At 44.1% G+C, this 19,275-nt stretch overlaps 1 protein-coding gene across 2 annotated transcripts in view; it reads right to left on the minus strand.

Annotated features, from left to right (window-relative positions):
- ZNF827 (zinc finger protein 827) overlaps positions 1 to 19,275 on the minus strand; it is a 180,723-nt gene that overhangs the window by 71,598 nt on the left and 89,850 nt on the right. For both annotated transcript variants that reach the window (XM_082652947.1, XM_082652946.1), the window contains exons 6-7: positions 12,681 to 12,920; positions 10,204 to 10,261 (exon numbers count right to left, since the gene is read on the minus strand). In XM_082652947.1, coding sequence (XP_082509073.1) covers positions 10,204 to 10,261; positions 12,681 to 12,920 — 298 coding nt within the window. The remainder of the gene's footprint in view (positions 1 to 10,203; positions 10,262 to 12,680; positions 12,921 to 19,275) is intronic.

Genomic DNA, 19,275 nt, shown 5'->3' on the forward strand with positions numbered 1-19,275 from the left:
GTATGGATGTATCAGGTTAATTTTTTTAAGAACTGAAATTCCATACATTTATCAACAACCATTGTACTGACCTCTGAATCACTTAGACCCAGGAGTGACACATTGCATTAACATTTTGAAATAAGCAGGAGGCGTTAGTCAAGAAAACAATCCTCTATGCCGCCAAAAGCCTCAAGCAGAGACAGGCGACAGACTAAATTCTTCCAAGAATAAATCTCACTCGAGTCCCAAGACTTTCTGACTACACGTTATACGAACGTTGCAGATTGAAATGGATACAGGTAACTTCCACATGGGATCTCCAGGTATACATCTTGCAACCAAAGGAAATGAGAACAAACTGGAAACATTGTCTTTGAACAAACCTACACCTTCCTAACAATAACAGGTTATAGTCCTTGACACAGAACACAAAGCATTGCGGTTTCCTTTTTTTTTTTTTAAAGCTTTTCAAACATATCCAGATAGGATTGTTCGAAAATAAGGAACAGGGGAAATATTTGGATTAGTTATAACTATCTTCTCAAAATTTCTTCAAGTACTTTAAGGTCAGAAGAAACTCTCTGAGAAGCTGTACTAACTTGCATGAAAATATGCTCACAACTGAAAAACAAACACACTTTATATTTAGATATTCCATTTTTTAAAAAAGATCAAATAACATTATTTCAAGTTAATTTTCATGATTAATGCAATTTTCTTTAGGTGGTGCTTATTTTTTTCTCAAAAGTTACTGTCCTTGGGTATTTGCTAATAATTTGTAATAGAATGATGAATGCTCACTCTTTCTTTTGTATATATTTACATATCTGTATGCTCTGAAACATATTTATAAATCATCGTATTTGAAATACATTAACTGCTTAGGTCTACCGATTTTTGTAAAAGGATTTTGAGCTCTCTTTGCAACCCGGGTAAGGTCCTTTTGCTCCAGTATAGCGATCTCTATGTGTCACTGCAGACAGCAGGTGGTCATCCTACCTGCCCGCTTGGGCCCTCATTTCATTTTGGATGACATTGGGTAGCTGCTTCTTCTGAAACGGGCCCAGATATCAACATTTTAGATATAAAAGTCAGTGCCAGTTTCCCTGTTAACTTTCTTGCAGTCAGTTAAAAAGGTGATCTATAATGAAAGAAAACACAGCTTTAGTGGCGCTCATGTATACTGTCCCTCCCGAGGACCCCTACTGTTGAATGATTTTATTTATTTACTTTTTTTTTTTAGTTTTTATTTTGTGGTACGCGGGCCTCTCACTCTTGTGGCCTCTCCCGTTGCGGAGCACAGGCTCCGGACGCGCAGGCTCAGCGACCATGGCTCACGGGCCCAGCCGCTCCACGGCATGTGGGATCTTCCCAGACCGGGACACGAACCTACGTCCCCTGCATCGGCAGGCGGACTCTCAACAACTGTGCCACCAGGGAAGCCCTATTTACTTATTTTAATAAAAGAACCCTGGGTGGCAGCTCAGGGGATGTGGCGGTGGAGCAGAGTGCTCGAGATTAAAAACAACTGCGAGTCCCTGACCTGAGGACAACCCTGAGCATCTGAAACAGCAAGTTCCCTATTCAAGCTTAAAAGGGACACAACAGAGAAGCCCTCTCATGACCCCAGGGGGCTAGGCCTGGAAACCCAGTCATCCATCATGTTGGGGACACACATTTTCAAAGAAAGAAGGACTGTAGTGGGTAAAGCTTGAATGAATAGTTATACACTGGCAAGCTTCAGCCGGGGCATTTATCTACAAATTGAGACTTGGCATTGCAGATTCAGTGGGTTTCTAAATGGGGCTTGTGGGCAGATGGAGAACCAAGGTCACTCCATCATTCGGCTGCGCATATAGGCACCAGATTTTCTTTAATGTTTGGAGGTCATAAGAAAGCCAAGATGTGCTTCTCCTCCTCATTGACAAGGCTGTACACTTATCAAACAGAACCTTCTTAGCAATTAAAAACCAATCGAATGTGTTGTTAATTTGTAAGGTATACAATGGTATTGCAGAAAATGTCCTTATTTTTTAGAGATATATATATCAAAGAATGTGGGAGTAAATGTCATGTCAGGGATGTGATCTAAAATATAAGGAAAAAAAGATTGGTGAAATAAGTGTAGCAAACGTTTGTTCAATCTGGGTGGTGGGAATATGGTGGCTTATTGCATTATTCCTTTCACTTTGTTTTAAAATTTTTCGTAATAAAAAAATCAATATCAACAATCAAATAAAAAGTTCAACCCAGACAAACCACCAGACAGAATAATAAGTGACGATTAAAAAAAATACAAGGGGCTTCCCTGGTGGCGCAGTGATTGAGAGTCCGCCTGCTGATGCAGGGGACACGGGTTCGTGCCCCGGTCTGGGAAGATCCCACATGCCGCGGAGCGGCTGGGCCCGTGAGCCATGGCCGCTGAGCCTGCACGTCCAGAGGCTGTGCTCCGCAACGGGAGAGGCCACAACAGTGAGAGGCCCACGTACCGCAAGAAAACCAAAAAAGAAACCAAAAAAAAAAAAACCCAAAAAGAACAAATAAAAATGTCTCTTCATGAATAAAATGCTTGATATCACCAGGAATCAATAAATGAAAAGGTTTTAACTATAAGATATACATTTTAACCTCCCAATCGGTAAAAAAAAATTTTTTTAATGATAAAGCACAGAGACCTTTAAAATATTCTCTCATTAGCTTCTGGTAAAATTGTAGATTCAACCTTTTTGAAAGTCAGTTAGACAATTCATAGCAAATGCCTGAAACCTGTGAATGCTTTCTTGAGTCAATTTATCCCAGAATTAGCAACAACTTGAAAAACCAAACCAAACCAAACCCTTGATATCCAATAATAGGAGACGTATTAAATAAATGATGACATGCAAATATGAAAAGAATAATATTGGGTTATGTTTACTGAAATGGAAAGAAATTCTTAATATATTACTAGCTAAAAGAGAACATTATAAAACTGTATATATAGTACGATCCAGTTTTGATAGGAAAGGATACATCTATAAATAGATAAAAATTCAGCCAGGATACACATCACCAACTTAGCAGTGGCTGCTTCTAGGTAGCAGGATTGATTATAAGTGGGTATTTTTTCTTCTTTATGTTCTCCTATATTCTCTGAAAATAAAAGTTTGTTTGTTTGTTTGTTTGTTTGCGGTACGCGGGCCTCTCACTGTTGTGGCCTCTCCCGTTGCGGAGCACAGTCTCCGGACGCACAGGCTCAGCGGCCATGGCTCACGGGCCCAGCCGCTCCGCGGCATGTGGGATCTTCCCGGACCGGGGCACGAACCCGTGTCCCCTGCATCGGCAGGCAGATTCTCAACCACTGCGCCACCAGGGAAGCCCTAAAAGTTATTTTTTAAACTTAAAACAAATGATTAAGATTTACTGTTCAGTATCCTTTATTTTTTAAAGAGACTCTTAGTCTTTTAAAGAGTAATCTGAAGGATGATATAATTGAAGGCAGTTGTAAAAGACACAGGCGGGGGCAACTGTATCTAAATTCTGATCCCATTCGTATCAGTCAACTTCAGTTGCAGAAGGCTGAGAGCCACGGAAGAAAAACGCTGTTTAAAATACTGTAGAAGAAAAGTAGAACATTTTAGGGAGAATTCATTTGGGTAATGTTTTTAAATTTTCTTCTCTGAAAAGTACAGATGCCTTCTATTTAGGGCTGTCCTAGAGGCAGGCCAATCCGTACAACCTAACACCACGTTTTCAAGGAACAATTCCTGTTGCTGCGGCTCGAGCATTCATCCACCGCGGAGCCAGGAAACTTCTCAGGACAAGTAGCACAATGCCAGGTCTTGTCGAGGGCGGCTGCGGCCGGGAGGCCAGACCTCGGGGAGCTGGAGCCAGGCGCAGCCGCGGAAGTGAACCTGCACGTCAGGATCCGTGAAATGTCAGCTCGTGGAGGGACCTGGATCTCCCGCAGGAATCTGACTTTGTACATAAACAAGGACAATGGGCTTCTGCCGAGGCGAGCAGAGCACAGATGAACTAACTCAGTCTTCTCTGCAGCGATGCGAGACCCTTTGTCCAGTGGAAGTTGAAGGTGACCCCAGTGAAATGTGGATGGGCCCTGGCCTGCTGCATCATCCACCAGGGCTTTCCCTGCTAAACAGAGGTCAACCCTGGAATATTGGAGATATTTCTAGTAACAACCATGGAGACACCCTTGAGAGAAAATCCCAGATTAGAAGAAGCTGGCATCTGAGCCACATGTCACACGTCACCTGTGCATGACCTGTCAAAGGAGGATGTCTACTTACAGAGGCTTACACATTTCTACCTCGTTCCTGACTGTTCTGAGCTGCACAAACAGATGGAACACAGTTGTAAGCCAGCAGAAATAAAGGTGGGAGAACCCAGGGAAATGAAGAAAAGAAAGGCACAGCCCTCTTTAGATCCTTGAAAAGAAGATTTAAACTCTTCACAGTGACACCGTATTAAAGAGTTCCGGAAGCACAGTGTCTCAACTATAACCGTTCAACGTAGAGGTCATGGGTGGGAGGAAAAACGGCAGAGCGTGACACCTACAGGACAATGGCGTATAGAAATAGAGAAAAGTACCGAGGAAAGTTTGGTGTGATAAGAAGGAAGAAACCTCAAATGGCAGCAATGCACAAAGTAGTTTGAGGCTATATGTATTTAAAAAAAAAAAAAAAGATCCACTGTTTAAAGGATGAGTTTTAACTTCTTCGAAAACTCAAAGATAAGTTGAGAAGGATTGACTGCCAGTGAAAAACTCTCCAGTCAACACTTGTGTCAGGGCAGCTACATACAGTGGTGCAGGCTGTGCACTGCACAAACGTACCTTACTGGGTGGGTGGGTGGGGGTGGGTACTTAACATCAGACAACAAAGATTTACATATTTATTATGTCAGTATTCCAGTAGATGGCAGTGTCTTGAGCAAAGGCGCTTTTAAAACTTTTCAATGGCCCACCAACCAGGTTTGACTTCACCAAAAAAGCACTGAATGTCCTAACTGGAGGGATTCCATGAAATTAGTAGCCATTTCCATTTTTTAGAAACAAAATTTTGTGCCTTTAATTTTAACGTTAGAAAATATAAAGGGTAAAGAGATTATAGGGAGAGCTACTCCAAAATCACCAATTTCATTTGCTCTGTTTCCTGTTTATTTTCTTAATTGCTTCCATCTAATCCAGTGTTCTTTATGTGTAATCTTTTACTTCTTAAGGTAATGGAGCATGGTTCTCTTACGCCTTCTAAAAAATGAAAAGGGGAAATTGCACAGATTGAAGCCGCACATCACGCTCGTACAAATTTGTGCAATTTCTATTACCGACTCATAAATATTTAAGGACAGGCACCCAAACAGTCACAACGGAAAATTCTATATTGGACACCTCCAAGTACGTATGTCTTTTAGTAAACTCTGTAAGTGCCATTATCTAAATCACAGAAAAATAGCCCACATTTCAAATTCTGAAAATTGGGCAAATTAAATGTGGGTCGGCACAGCACGATAGGACTCTACCTTTCTGATTTTCCCACTTCTGCTTTCTGTCTAGTAATGGAGAAAAAAACCAATTCAGGTAAATACTTCCTTGCTTTTGGAATAGAGCAAGCCAGGTGTGAGAAGTTTTTCTTATAGGCCTGCAATCTTATAGCCCCATGGACGCTGAATTATTAATGGGGAAGAGAGAGAACAAATAACCAAGAGAGGGTTCCTGGCAGCCACTGCTTGAAGTTCATGGTGTTACACAACATCGAGCATGTCCAATTCACCTGCCAGGAGCCATCTGATTCTTACTCTAGGGTTCCATTTTCCTATTTCGATCTTATCCAGCATCTGACTGGGTGATGGTCCATGTCAGAAGATGTAGATCTTCTTTTTATTCCATTAAACTTTGGGATCTGGTTATGATAGCATGCCTCATATATTTTCATCTACAAGTGATCATATTAGCTGGTTATCTGCTCCCAGCAGAACCTAGGGTTGCGCTGGGAAAGGAAATCGAAAAATCAAGATTGCATTAGTCTCTTAAGCATTCAGTCCTTCTGTTCTCATGGGACTGGGCGGACCTTCTCCCCATCTCATTTGTCAGGTAGAATGGCATTAAGAATGCCACCGGCTATCTCAAAGGGGACGCACAGACTTCTTTACACTTAGGTTGAATTTTCTAGACTCTAAGGTTAAACAGGCAGACGAACTGCCGTTTAGCATTTACAGTGAAGCTCCATCTGAAGGACTGATTCAATGGAGGTGCTCCTAGGAGGGCACAGACAAGGGTGGAAGGAAGGGAAAGGTCAAGGCATTGGTGAGCAGGACCATGGGACCCAATCATCCCGGCTGCTAAGTAGATTGATTTCTCTGCCTGGCCACATGGGATACCCTGGTGGATGGTTTTCTCCTTTACTTTTGGGAAGATGATCCTAACTGAAGCAGCTGAGTCTAAGCTCTTAGGATAATTTTTTAAAAAGGCGTTCTCAAACCAGTGCTTCCAATGATGTCTAGGATTTGCTTCAAAATAATCTACGGGGAAGAAGAACAAAAGGAAGGGATGGATGAAACATGAATTGATAATTATTTAAACTTGATCATGGGTACATTCTCTATTCTTGTATCTGTTTGAAAGTTTCCATTGTAAGAGTTTTTGAAAAATGAGGTCAAGAGCCAATGATCCAGAAACTTGCTAGTTATTAGTTTCAACCCTTAGCTTTACCTAGAACTTCTTTTAAAAAATGGCTAACGGGGCTTCCCTGGTGGCGCAGTGGTTGAGAGTTCACCTGCCGATGCAGGGGACACGGGTTCGTGCCCCGGTCCGGGAAGATCCCACATGCCGCGGAGCGGCTGGGCCCGTGAGCCATGGCCACTGAGCCTGCGCGTCCGGAGCCTGTGCTCCGCAATGGGAGAGGCCACAGCAGTGAGAGGCCCGCGTACCACAAAAAAAAAAAAAAAAATGGCTAACAAGGAATCAACATCATTTTCTCTTTCCATGTCTCCCCATCTTATAATCGAGGAATTAACAAACAGCAGAATGGCCAATGGACAGCTGTGACGAGGGAGGACTGGATGAGGACAGAGGTGCAGTCATCAGCCCTTATGGGATGGGGAGTTACCTGTACGCACATCCATGGGCTTCCTGTTGCCTTGGTGCCCGGGCATGGAAACCAGCACCCCCATATCTCATTGGTAAGCACATATTGGAACTGCCAGAGACAGAGTGTTTCACACTTGGGTTGCTACACTTTTTCTTCATTCTTGTGTTTGGCGTAAGAGTCAAGATTAATAATGATTAACAACAGTGGGGAAAGTTGTGGGTTGATAAAGGACAGAGAGAGAATTGGAGAGAATCAGTTTCTTTTTTCAGCATTGCACATCTCTTTTCTCCTCTGGTTCCCCTGGATCTCCAGATCCCAGAGGCAGATCTCACTGAGTGGAAGGGCTCAGGTACCCATCAGCATTTGGAAGCGCCTGATCTCAATACTGCGCTGAGGCCGGCATCCAAGGCTGCCCTTCACAAGTCAACTGTCTTAAATGTGCCCAGCAACTCTGAAACATGGACAATTCCGAACTTTGATTCCCATGATGAGCCATCGCTCTGGACAGTCAGCTTCTTCCAGGAAATGAAACGTGGGAGATCTGATAACGAACCAAACATCCCACTAAGGACTTAAAAAATCTGGAGGTATGGGAAGTTGGAGGCGCGATGTAAATCTTTCTGGAAAGTATCACAGATCATACCTTAAAACATAACCCCATTAGCTGACCTTGTGCAGACCTCTTCCAAAAATAAGAGTTTCTTCCGAAACGGGAATCAAAAAAGAAGAGAGTTGGCGTTTTTTCCCTTATTTCTGCTATCGGTTAACTCGGGTTAAAGAGGATGTCCTGGCACAAGGCAGCTTGATTCTATTCCACCTGAAGTAATGAGGTGAGAAGGTAAAAAGAGATCCCTTTGAGGAGAGGCTAATTGGGCAAGTTGCCCACTCAAAGGGAAAATAAAAACACACCAAGGATTTTGTAGAAGAAAAATAAACCAAGAAACCTATAACACGGATTTCTGCACACCACACTGTAGGGGTGGGGAAGCTCATAGGAAGCACCTCTTGTGTCGCATTGGGCAAAAGATCTGATTTGGATCTCTTCTTACGCATAATCTCCCAGCAACAGGAGAATTTAAGGATTGCTTCGTTTTTTGCCAAATGGCTAAAAAAAACCCCTCTCTTCTACCCTGTAATTATGCTTCAGCTCCAGCCAAGGCAACCGAGGCTAGGAGGTATTGTACATTTCACTTGTTTGGGGCTAGTTCAAACCTCCTCTTACCTCGTCCCAGGGAACACCTGAAAAGCATAATAACAGGGTCTCGCAGCATACCTTTCTGCTAGGTAAATATGATCGTGTAATCTTAAAGATCCGGCAGAAAGCCTCCATAGGAGATGGGGCTGGGGTCCTGCCCAGATCCCCTTTACCGCACTGGTGCACTCACCCTGCATCCCCAGGGGTGCCGGCTGCTCGTAGTGAGAACTGCCCTCCCCGTTGGAGCCCCCCTCCCTCACCTGGCAGGCTACACATCCCCTGATGAAGTTAGTGGATAATGAGGGGGCCCCCTTACCTCAAGGCAGGATTTACTCTGTGGTGCAATTCATTCTCCAGAATTCTCTGCGGGAGACAACCACCCCTAGAATCCTTGCTCAGCTCCCTTTCCCTCTCCAGCCCCATCCCATCCCTGCAGGTCCCTCTGAGAGCACGCCCTCCATAACACACCCACACAGGGATCCCTGTCTCGGGCTCTGCTTCTAGGGAACCTGACCTGTGACACTTCAGGAAGCCTAGGGAAGCAACTTAAAATGGACACCTCTTATTTTTAATCTGCCGTCTTTCGATGTCTACCAATCTGGCCCATTTCATGTGTTTAGACTCACAAACATAAGCATAGATACCAAAAAAAAAAATAGCCTTAGGATTACATGGAGAAGGCTGCTGGAATCTATAGTAGCTCACATCTCCTATTTGGGCATCCAACTGAACAAAGTCCCCTCTCCATCCCCCAGACCCATTTCCCAACACAACGCACAGACCAGATGGAAAGACTCATTCCCCATCTGCGTACTTGTACACGGAGGCAAGCCTAACACCATGCTTGGGTTAGAGTCAGGTTCTGTCCCTAACACTATATGAACCCTGTGCGACTCTGTTTTAATTACTGTTTAATATTTGATAGTCCCAAACGCCGATTCACAGAGTTAAAAAGAAGCAAAGACTCGCGTTAACAGTGTTCAAATGAACACCGTTCATGTGCCCGGTGATGGTACGAGGTCGACTCATATCACATCCAAAGGAAAAACACTGTTGATCTTCCGTCGCAAGAATTAAATCACAAAACCAAGCAACGGCTCCCAGGAGGAAGAATCTAAGTTTGCTCAGGAAAGTGAAGTTCCTTGACTTAAAGCCTGCCAAGGGGGAGACTGCCTCTCCCCTGAGCTCCCTTTCCACAGAGGTGGGTCTGCACTCGTTGGCACCTGCCTGCAACAGTTCAGGTCTGGGTGGTTACGAGCCTCAGGATGGGTGGCAGTACTGACCCGTCCTTTTCCTTTCAGGCGGCAGACTGATGGGCAGCCCAGCCTGGCTGACCTTCTCTTAAACTGCCTTTGGCAAATGGAAAGCTTCCTTAACCTACAGTTGTTAGTGATGTCAGCTTTCCTGCAATTTCTGAAAGCATTGTCTTTCTTCTGCTTTTTACATTTTTGCCCTCCTAACAATGCAGTGAGTTAAAAAGCTGGGATGTCCCTGGTGACAAGTTATCAGTCCACAGCTGCAAAGCTACTTAGGAACACAGTTCAACCTCGGTCTACCCACCGACTGAGGCTTTCCTGAGATACAGACCCAGCTCCCAAATACAGCCACCCACTTCAACCCTCCGGTCAGGAAACTTCTGTCAAGAGGATAATATTGTCTACTTCACACAATCATTGTAAGGAATAAACAATAATAGCATAAGGAAAACTCTCCAGCAAAGTGATACATTTAGATGTTTAATAACTGTGAATGGCCTTCCCCCTTGGTGTCCTTTGCGTTTTGTGTTGTTTCCACCAACCAAAGTTCAAACACAAAATGATGATAAAGGGGTGACTTTTGAACCCAGTGGGAGAGAACGGTTTGAGGAATGTTGCTCAAACTGTGACGTGGGCCTCAAGGCCCCCAGAGGGAGTCTTCCGAGGGGACTCCACAGTGGCCTACCTGGTGGTCGTCCGGATGGTGTTTTCTTTCGTGTGAGTGTGCTCTTTGCTCACCTTCTCTGTAAAGAGAAAGGATGAAACAGACACCTCTTAGGTTGTTCTGACTCGATTTGTGTGTTTAAGACTGAAGCAGAAACATCCTCCACATTCCTCTTTCTCTGTTGTGGTTTTCTTTTGGTTTCTTTTTTAAACATTCAAACCATTCCTGTCTTACTGGTAAAGACAGGCAACAAAAGCATGTCGATAGCATCCACCAAAATAGTTTATTAAAAACCAATCAAAGGGAAAGAATTACTAACAAAGTACAACTATGTTGTCTGATTTTCATCAGGCCTCAGTAAGTACATGTCCACACACACACACACACACACAGAGATGTGCATAAAGATAGTTATTTCTCTTATATTTTTCCCCAGCTGAAAATGTCTGCTTTTCTCTGATTCAGCATGAAAACTGCAGTTGTTGCAACTGTTCCGCTTCTGACTTGGATGACAACCTTTAAGCATTCTGTATTGTCAGGCCCCTTTGTGAGACGGGATATAAAAACAAACGTAAGACCTCTGGGTGCGAGAGTCATCGAGTGCACATTCTGATAAATGTCACAGGGGACAAAAAGTATCATTAGACAAGAGGAGGTAAACTCTGTCTTGAGGTCTGAATCTACCAGCTGTCAGAAATTATTTAATTAGCTTTCAGGAACACAAAAGTTGACCTCTGGTCTTCCCCGTCCAGTTCAAATGTTAGGATTCTGCCCTAACGTTCACAGCTCTGGGTGGCTTCTTTTAAGTCTCCAGAGGAAACCTGGCCACCTCTACAAGGGTTTCAGATTTCAACAGCAGGGCAAGTGAAAAACTCCTAATCTTACGGATTTGGGGGACAATTTTAAACAAAGATATACGCTGTCCCGTGTTTTTTGACACTGGTCTGAAGCTGCTGTGTGCATATTTGCGTGGACAATTCCTTTCTGTCCGTTCAACAGTGACAATGAGGGTGAATCTGGATTCACAGGCAGTGTTCTTTCAGAGAGCAGGAAATCGGGGCTAAATGACTTGCTTGAGGTCACCCAGGCAGTCGGTGACAGCGCCAGGGTGAGAACTCTCAGACACAAAGTTTTTAGCTGATAGTAGACCATGATAATGTACTGCTAGAGACAGAGACGTTTTTCAAAGAATCACACTGGCCTCACTCTTGCAGATTTGAACTGCTAAATCATTTTCAAAGTTATATTGTTTTTACAGATGCTTTCAGCCTGTTTTTTTTTTTTTTTTTAAAGCAAAGCATCTTGCACGTTTGGAGTTTTTTTGGAACTTGCAAAGATCTATGTGGCCTATTCAGTTTACTGACTTAACTCTTTCCACCTCTCTGAGCTCTGCACAAACACAGTCCTTGTTTGAGAACTCCGAGGCTGCCATTTTCGGCACCGACTGATAACTTTACAGCTATGGGGGCGTGTCATGAGGCCAACGAGAAGGTGAGCTATCACGATGCCTTGCAGATTCTAGCTTCTTTCCTCTTTTCTGGTATTTTTCTTAGGGGAGAAAAGTCAGTACTTAAATAATGAGGCATTTAATGGGTGTTTTAAATCTGTTAGCCATAACAAAACAGAGTTTATCAAATATTAGTAACAAACTCTACGGATGCCTGAATTTCAGTATGTAGGCCAATGCTTGACCAAGGACAAAGTATCTGTATTTCTATATAAGTCTGAATCTTCTATGAGTCTCTTTCATCCATCTCAATCACATTCAAGCAATAACAGCACATTAAATTTGACAAAGAGCCTGCAACAATGAGGTGATAAAGAGAACAACTTAGGTTCTAGAACCCTCACCTATTCCATCAAGACACTTAGCTGAGCTGGAATAGGTGATTCCTTAGCTTTTTAATAGGTGATCACTTAGCTGATTCCTAAACGTTGACTTCTGAGTATTTGAAGTAGAAAAAGTTGGTTTACAGGAAATGTCCTACTATGTTATAGCTGGAAAAGAGTCCTCACAGTTTCATCTTTTGCCTTCCCCTTTCCTTGATTTTTTTTTTGGCAAGCTACCGTAACATCTCATTAATTCCGACCACACTAATTTGGAATTCACGGTAACTCAGTCACTGTTGGAGTAAACTGAAGTTTATCTTTTGCACATTAGGAAAACAAAAAAAAAGGCTGTTAATCAGATCAACTGCCTAAACAAAATTAGAGGTGAGACGTTTAGTCCAGGCAACAGGGATCATTTGCACGCAGTTGAATAGGTTCCAGTTTCAAATGATTCTTAACTATTTACTAAAGAAAGTCTGGCAGGAGTCCTACCTGGCAGCCTTTGATGAACTCTTCGTTTGAGAGGTCGTATACACGTTAAAGTAACAAAATGGATTTCTGTCTAAAAAATCCTATAATGCTGGTGTTTTTACTTCGTTAGAGTGGCTTTCCCTCCAATTAGTCCCCATTATTGACTTTTTTTTTTTTTTTTCCTCGAGGAAACGTACCTGACAGTTGAAAAAGAAGCTCGGAAGCCATCTTCACAGAGATGTCCTGACTGAAGAGGTTTCTCTCTGGGGGGACTCTGCTTTCTGGCATCTTCTGTAAGGGTTCAGTTTTCTCTCGCCCAATTAAAGTGCTATAGCCAACACTGCGGCTGGGTGATATTGAGGCCTGCGAGTCCTGGATGTCCACCTCCATGGGTTCCTCTTTGATCTTCACCATCTGAGTGTCCTTGTAGCTTTCCGCTGCAAACAGGTGAATGAAGAACAAAAACGCCAGAGTTTCTTAATTCTGAACCAAACCCAGTTTCTAATCACAGAGAGAGCTACGAGCCTTGAGTCAGGGAGCAGTTTAGAAGACAGCGCCGTGGCACACTGGAACACAGTTTGAAAAACTTCTACTTTAATCGATCTGGTTTCCAGAAAAGGAAGGAACCTGAAGCTCAGAGAAATCAGGGGACTTGCCCAAGGCCACACAAATGGCAACAGAACCAGGCCTGCTGCTACAGATCTAGAACCAGGTTTCTTGACCAAAGTCTCCCAGTCACTCCCACACACTCCTTCCTCTCTGCCATGATGCTTCCAGGACTTACAGAGGACACAACGAATATCTGTCCTTGATTTATAATGTACTCAATTTCAGTGAATCAGTTAAGAGCCAGCATATTCATACTATGATTTTCTCCCTCTATTTTGAAAGCTCTGATCAATGTTTTTTCTTTCTCTTCTAGGGCACCTAAATTAATAAAGGATAAATAGGGTTGATTCAACTGAGACGTTTACACCTTGCTGGGAGCTAGTAACCCTCAAGACCACCTAGGATGTTAATTGCAGCGCAAGGATTAACACTTAGAAAAACAGAGATCTTACAAGTTATAATAACAGTTCAACTTCCTGACTGCTCTGGCTTTAGGTGTGGCCATTGAACGTTTCGTCTTTAGTTTGAAACATACGTTTACTTTGCAAGGCTGGAGTGTCTTTATGTTCATACGTTCCTTAGAGCTAATGGGAGAACATCTTGGAAACAAGGTGGGACAATTAGCGCATTAATTTGGGTCACTTTAAAATAAGGCCACACTTTCAAATTGGTAAGCATTTATTAGTTATTACTGTGTCCTCGGCATTCTGGAAAACACAGAAACCAAAAAGGATCTGATAGATGGACAAGACAGACAGATAGGGTAGTGGGTTGAATCGTGGCCCCCCAAAACGATATGACTATGTCATAACCCCAGGAACTTGTGAATGTGACCTTATATGGAAAAAAGGTATTTGTAGATGTGATTAAGGATCTCAAGATAAGATGATCCTGGATTATCCAGGTGGGCCCTAAATCCAATGACAAGTGTCCATATAATAGACAGAAGAGGACAAGACACAGACACAGTGGAAAAGGCCACGTGAGGACAGAGACAGTGCTGTAAGACTGACTGTCTGTGTCTCCCCTCCAAATTAATATGCTGAAACCTAATCACCAATGTGACGATATTTGGAAGTGGGGCCTTTGGGAGGTGATTAGGTCATGAGGGAAGAGTCCTCAAGGATGGGGGTTAATGCCCTTATAAAGAAGACCCCGGACAGCTCCCTCACCCCTTCCTGCATGTGAGGACTCAGTGCAGAGATGCCTGACAATGAACCAGGAAGAGGGCTCTCACCTGACCGTGCTGGCACCCTGACCCTCGACTTCCAGATGCCAGGACTGTGAGAAATACCTCTCTGTTGTTTACAAGCTACCCAGTCTGTGATGTTCTGTTACAGCAGCCGGAACGGACTAAGAGAGACTGGAGTTTTGCTGCCACAAGCTAAGGATTGCCTGGTGTCACCAGAAACTGGAGGGAGTAAGGAAAGATTTTCCCCTAGAACCTTCAGATTTCAGACTCCTGGCCCCCATTTCTGTTGTTTTAAGCTACGAAGTTTGTGGTAATTTGTGACGGATGGATGGATAGACAGACAGATATAACTAACTATAAGAGGCAACGTAAAGCAGGTGCTGATCTTGGGACAGTTAGGAGATACGACAGAGGAAATCTCATTGCTGTAAGCTGGGTAGTCAGAGAAAGCTACGCTCTCCTTGCCAAGGATGAGACAGGTGAAAGTCAAGTATGTGCGTACTTTATTGATTTGCAATAAAGAAGACAGTGGAGTCCTTTAAATTAAATGATTAAAGTTAATGTGGTGCTATCCGTAAGATCTCATGTAAGAAGTGTGCTAATTGTGCTTTTTTTCTTCCTGACATATTACACATGCTTCTCAGAGAAAACGACTTGTTTTTTGTCAGCAACTAAACTTCAGGCAACTGTTATATTTAATTTAAATCCTTTCCCCCTCCCTGTATTCCTGCCAAGCTGTTTTTTTCTTTTTTCTCTGCATGTCTGTGAAGCTCAGAAAAACCAAGTCCATTGATTCAATCATGCTAAAAAAAAAAAAAAAAAAAAAAAGAAGAATATAAAGCTTTCCAAGTTACATGCCTGGCTTCTCTGCCTTTATTTCTAGTCCCTGATTCTTTCCTGAGTACTGATGACACCCCCTGTCCACTTAGGGATTTGGGGACCTGACAGCCATCCTGACCTTCCCTTAGATCACCCATAGGTGCAGTCACCCCACACAGTGCCCTGTTTGTGTCCCCTCAAGCTACTTAGGATTTGGAAAATAAACAGTGGGGTCAGTGTCACAGGTACATAATGATGTCTCTGAACCTTGCAAGTCATTCCAAGGCCTGAAGACAAACACAAAGGGATACTAGAAAGAGATTCATTTTGTTAAAAAAATAAAAATCTCAACAACATAAAAAGAGCAAAGCTAGAAAGAAGCTCCATTATTTATATCCCCCAAACCCCCTTTCCCCCAGCTTTGCCCCTGGATTAAACACCACCTGGCTCCCTGGTGGCACAGGGGTTAAGAATCTGCCTACCAATGCAGGGAACACGGGTTCGAGCCCTGGTCTGGGAAGATCCCACATGCCGCGGAGCAACTAAGCTGTGCGCCACAACTACTGAGCCTGTGCTCTAGAGCCCGCGAGCCACAACTACTGAGCCCACATGCCACAACTACTTAAGCCTGCACGTCTACAGCCTGTGCTCCACAACGAGACAAGCCACCGCAATGAGAAGCCCGCACACCGCAAGGAAGAGTAGCCCCCGCTCTCCGCAACTAGAGAAAGCCCGCGTGCAGCAACGAAGACCCAAGGCAGCCAAAAATAAATACATTAATAAATTAATAAAAAAAAACCCAAAACCAAAAAACCCACCTGGCTATTTGTGCCACCGGATTTAATGAAATCTGTTTTTAAAAGCTACTTGGGATAATTTCAAATATGACTTTCCATGAAGTGCTTTCTGCTCTTCCTTATGACAACTCTTGACTTTTCAACTATGCACAAAACACTGATCACTGAGTGAAGTAAGTCAGAAAGAGAAAAACAAATACCACATGCTAACACATATATATGGAATCTAAAAAAAAAAAAAGTTCTGAAGAACCTAGGGGCAGGACAGGAATAAAGACGCAGACGTAGAGAATGGACTTGAGGATATGGGGAGGGGGAAGGGTAAGCTGGGACGAAGTGAGAGAGTGGCATGGACATATATATACTACAAAATGTAAAATAGATAGCTAGTGGGAAGCAGCCGCATAGCACAGGGAGATCAGCTCGGTGCTTTGTGTCCACCTAGAGAGGTGGGAGAGGGAAGGTGGGAGGGAAACGCAAGAGGGAGGAGATATGGGGATATATGTATATGTATAGCTGATTCACTTTGTTATACAGCAGAAACTAACACACCATTGTAAAGCAATTATACTCCAATAAAGATGCTTAAAAAACCCCCCAAACCCTTTAGCATTTGTAATCTACCCGACAGACTCCAGACTCACCGAGAAGACTTTTCAAACTGACATCTCAATGGGCAAGTGAGACATGATTCAATAAATATTTTTATAGTCCTTGCTCTTGTATGCAATAGCATCATTGCCAAGTGTTTTCTTGCCTTTTTTAAAAAAGCAGGTTTCTCAACCTCAGCCCTATGGACATTTGAAGCCAGATACTTCTTTGCTGTGGGAGGTTGTGCTGTGCACTGTAGCGTGTTTAGCACATCTCTGGTCTCTACTCTCTACAAACGAGGAGTGCCAGCCCCCTAGCTGTGACAACTACAAGTAACTCCAGACATCTCCAATGTCCTCTGGAGGGCAAAACCACAGCTGTAAAGTTTTTGCCACACTCTTGTTTTCACCCCTTCTCCTCTTCCCGCCCCCAATTAATCAGGACCCAAGGCAAAGCAGAAAGAGGCAGCTCCTCCTAAGTTCCAACTTGGTTGATCATCATCTCAGGCCAGCTGGCCGAGGATGCGGGAGGCAGCTGACTTGGGAACAGAGTTTCTGCTACAGATCCCACTTGGTCCCCAGGCCAGCTCGCTCCCTGTTGCCTGGGGCGTCCTAACATAGCAATGGTTGAATACCTCACTCCACTCACTCTTAGCCTTGACTCCCAGGCCACAAATAGGAATTCAACTCCAGTGGGCTCTACTGCTACTTCAAGAGAGAACCTGGCATGTGGGAAGAGATGAGAGAGTGTTAACAGTGCCTGATGCCTGGGAGGGGGTGTAGGTGACTGTTTACTTCAACGCTTATTTGTCTTCTGTAATTTTTCTGTGATGAATATGGATATCTTGTCATTCACCTAATTTTTTTTTAAAATGGAAAACACATACACCCATAAAAAGATGCTCTTTCCTCTTTAGAAGTGTACAGAACAGTGTGCATGTCTGGTAGCATTGGAAGAGTTGGTTCGTGGCTCCAACAAGCCCTATTCAAACTCTGCTTGGCAACAGAAGGGGAAGAAAGCAACAGGAATGCCATAATACTGTTTTCTTTCCTGCCTTCATAAACACAATATATATTAGCTATCAAACTGGATTATTTCATTCATCAGTCACTTGGCCATTCTGTAATCTTTTTTCTTTTTTTTTTTTTTAACATTTTTACTGGAGTATAATTGCTTTACAATGGTGTGTTAGTTTCTGCTGCATAACAAAGTGAATCAGCTATATGTATCCATATATCCCCATACCCCCTGCCTCTTGCGTCTCCCTCCCACCCTCCCTATCCCACCCCTCTAGGTGGTCACAAAGCACCAAGCTGATCTCCCTGTGCTATGTGGCTGCTTCCCACAAGCTATCTATTTTACATTTGGTAGTGTATATATGTCAGTGCCACTCTCTCACTTCGTCCCAGCTTACCCTTCGCCCTCCCCGTGTCCTCAAGTCCATTCTCTACGTCTGCGTCTTTATTCCTGTCCTGCCCCTAGGTGTAATCTTTTATCAATGTCTACTATGTACTCAGAACTATGATAGATGATTCATGGGATTCAGAGACAAGTAAGACAAGGTTCTTGCCCTCAAGCAGTTTAAATCCAAATGAATGTATGATCAAGACAAGTATCAACAGCCCTCTCACACAAGAAGTGAAATTAAAACACAGTGTGGGAAGAGGGGTCGAGGAAGACCACGAACCAAAGCACAAAGGTGGAATTGTACTCGACCGGGGGCGTCCAGGGAATAGATATCACACTGTCCGTTCGGCTGGAGCGCCAACGTTGAGAGGTGGAGCTGGCTCCGTGGGTGAGCGGGACTCGTGAGGTGTCAACGGAAAAGCAACTCTAGCTTTGTCTGCCGTTGTCTCTTTAAACCTGCCTGGTAGGAAAATGTTCCTCGCCTGGTCCTGGGTGAAATCTCAGTCAGGCCATAACCCGATAATTCTTAGGTAATACAAAGCCTTACAGCCCTTTAAACAGCAAAGGAACAGTCTTGATTCGGAATCCGGAAGGCCCAACCCCACAGGTTAAGCCCCAGTTCAGCCTTTCCGCGAAGGTGATCCCAGCTCTTCCCTGGAAGGGCCCACAGGTCGCCTGTGACTGGGGGGAAACAGTGGGTTCTGCACCCTCTCCCTGTTTTCTCACACCCTCCCCAGCACTCTAGCTGCCCTTCCTGAACCTACAACTGGAGAAGCAGGAGAGGGGAGGGGAGGCAAAGCTCTTCCCTCGCTGACCTGATCTAGAATGGTTTTATCCTCTGGAGGCAAGCAGACATTTCTCTCATGGGATTCTCCCATCGGGTCTTCGGAGACCTTTAACCTGGCGGTGATCTCTCCCTGCACTTCCTTTACCTGGCTGACCGGCCTCTAGCCTGGGCTCACTGATTTCCTCCACCACCTGTGGGGATCCACCTGTGGGCCTCCATCTCAAGGCAGGCAAGGGTACCATCAACTCTCTGTGCAGCACCCCAAGACAGCATTTAAGACAACACCCCTGTTGGCCCTCCTGTGGGAATCTGGTCCACACTGGGGCCTCCTTATTTGATCACACAAAAAGGGTGAGTTCAGGTCCCATGCAGCCCAGCAGCCTCTCTCTTCCACTCAGACACCAAGGCAATTTGCCCTCTCGATTCCCCAGGCTGACATCAGGCACCAGGCCACCAGGCTCCCAACTGAGGAAAACATGGGACAAACTTCCTGGATGATGTCCCTCAAGCCATGCTCTCTAGATTTGCGATGAGAGACTGGTACCCTTTCCTCCATCCCCAGTACCCTGCAGTGGGGGAATCACAGACCA

The sequence above is a fragment of the Grampus griseus genome (assembly GCF_964374135.1).
Source record: "Grampus griseus genome assembly, chromosome: 4".
NCBI classification, from domain to species: domain Eukaryota; kingdom Metazoa; phylum Chordata; class Mammalia; order Artiodactyla; family Delphinidae; genus Grampus; species Grampus griseus.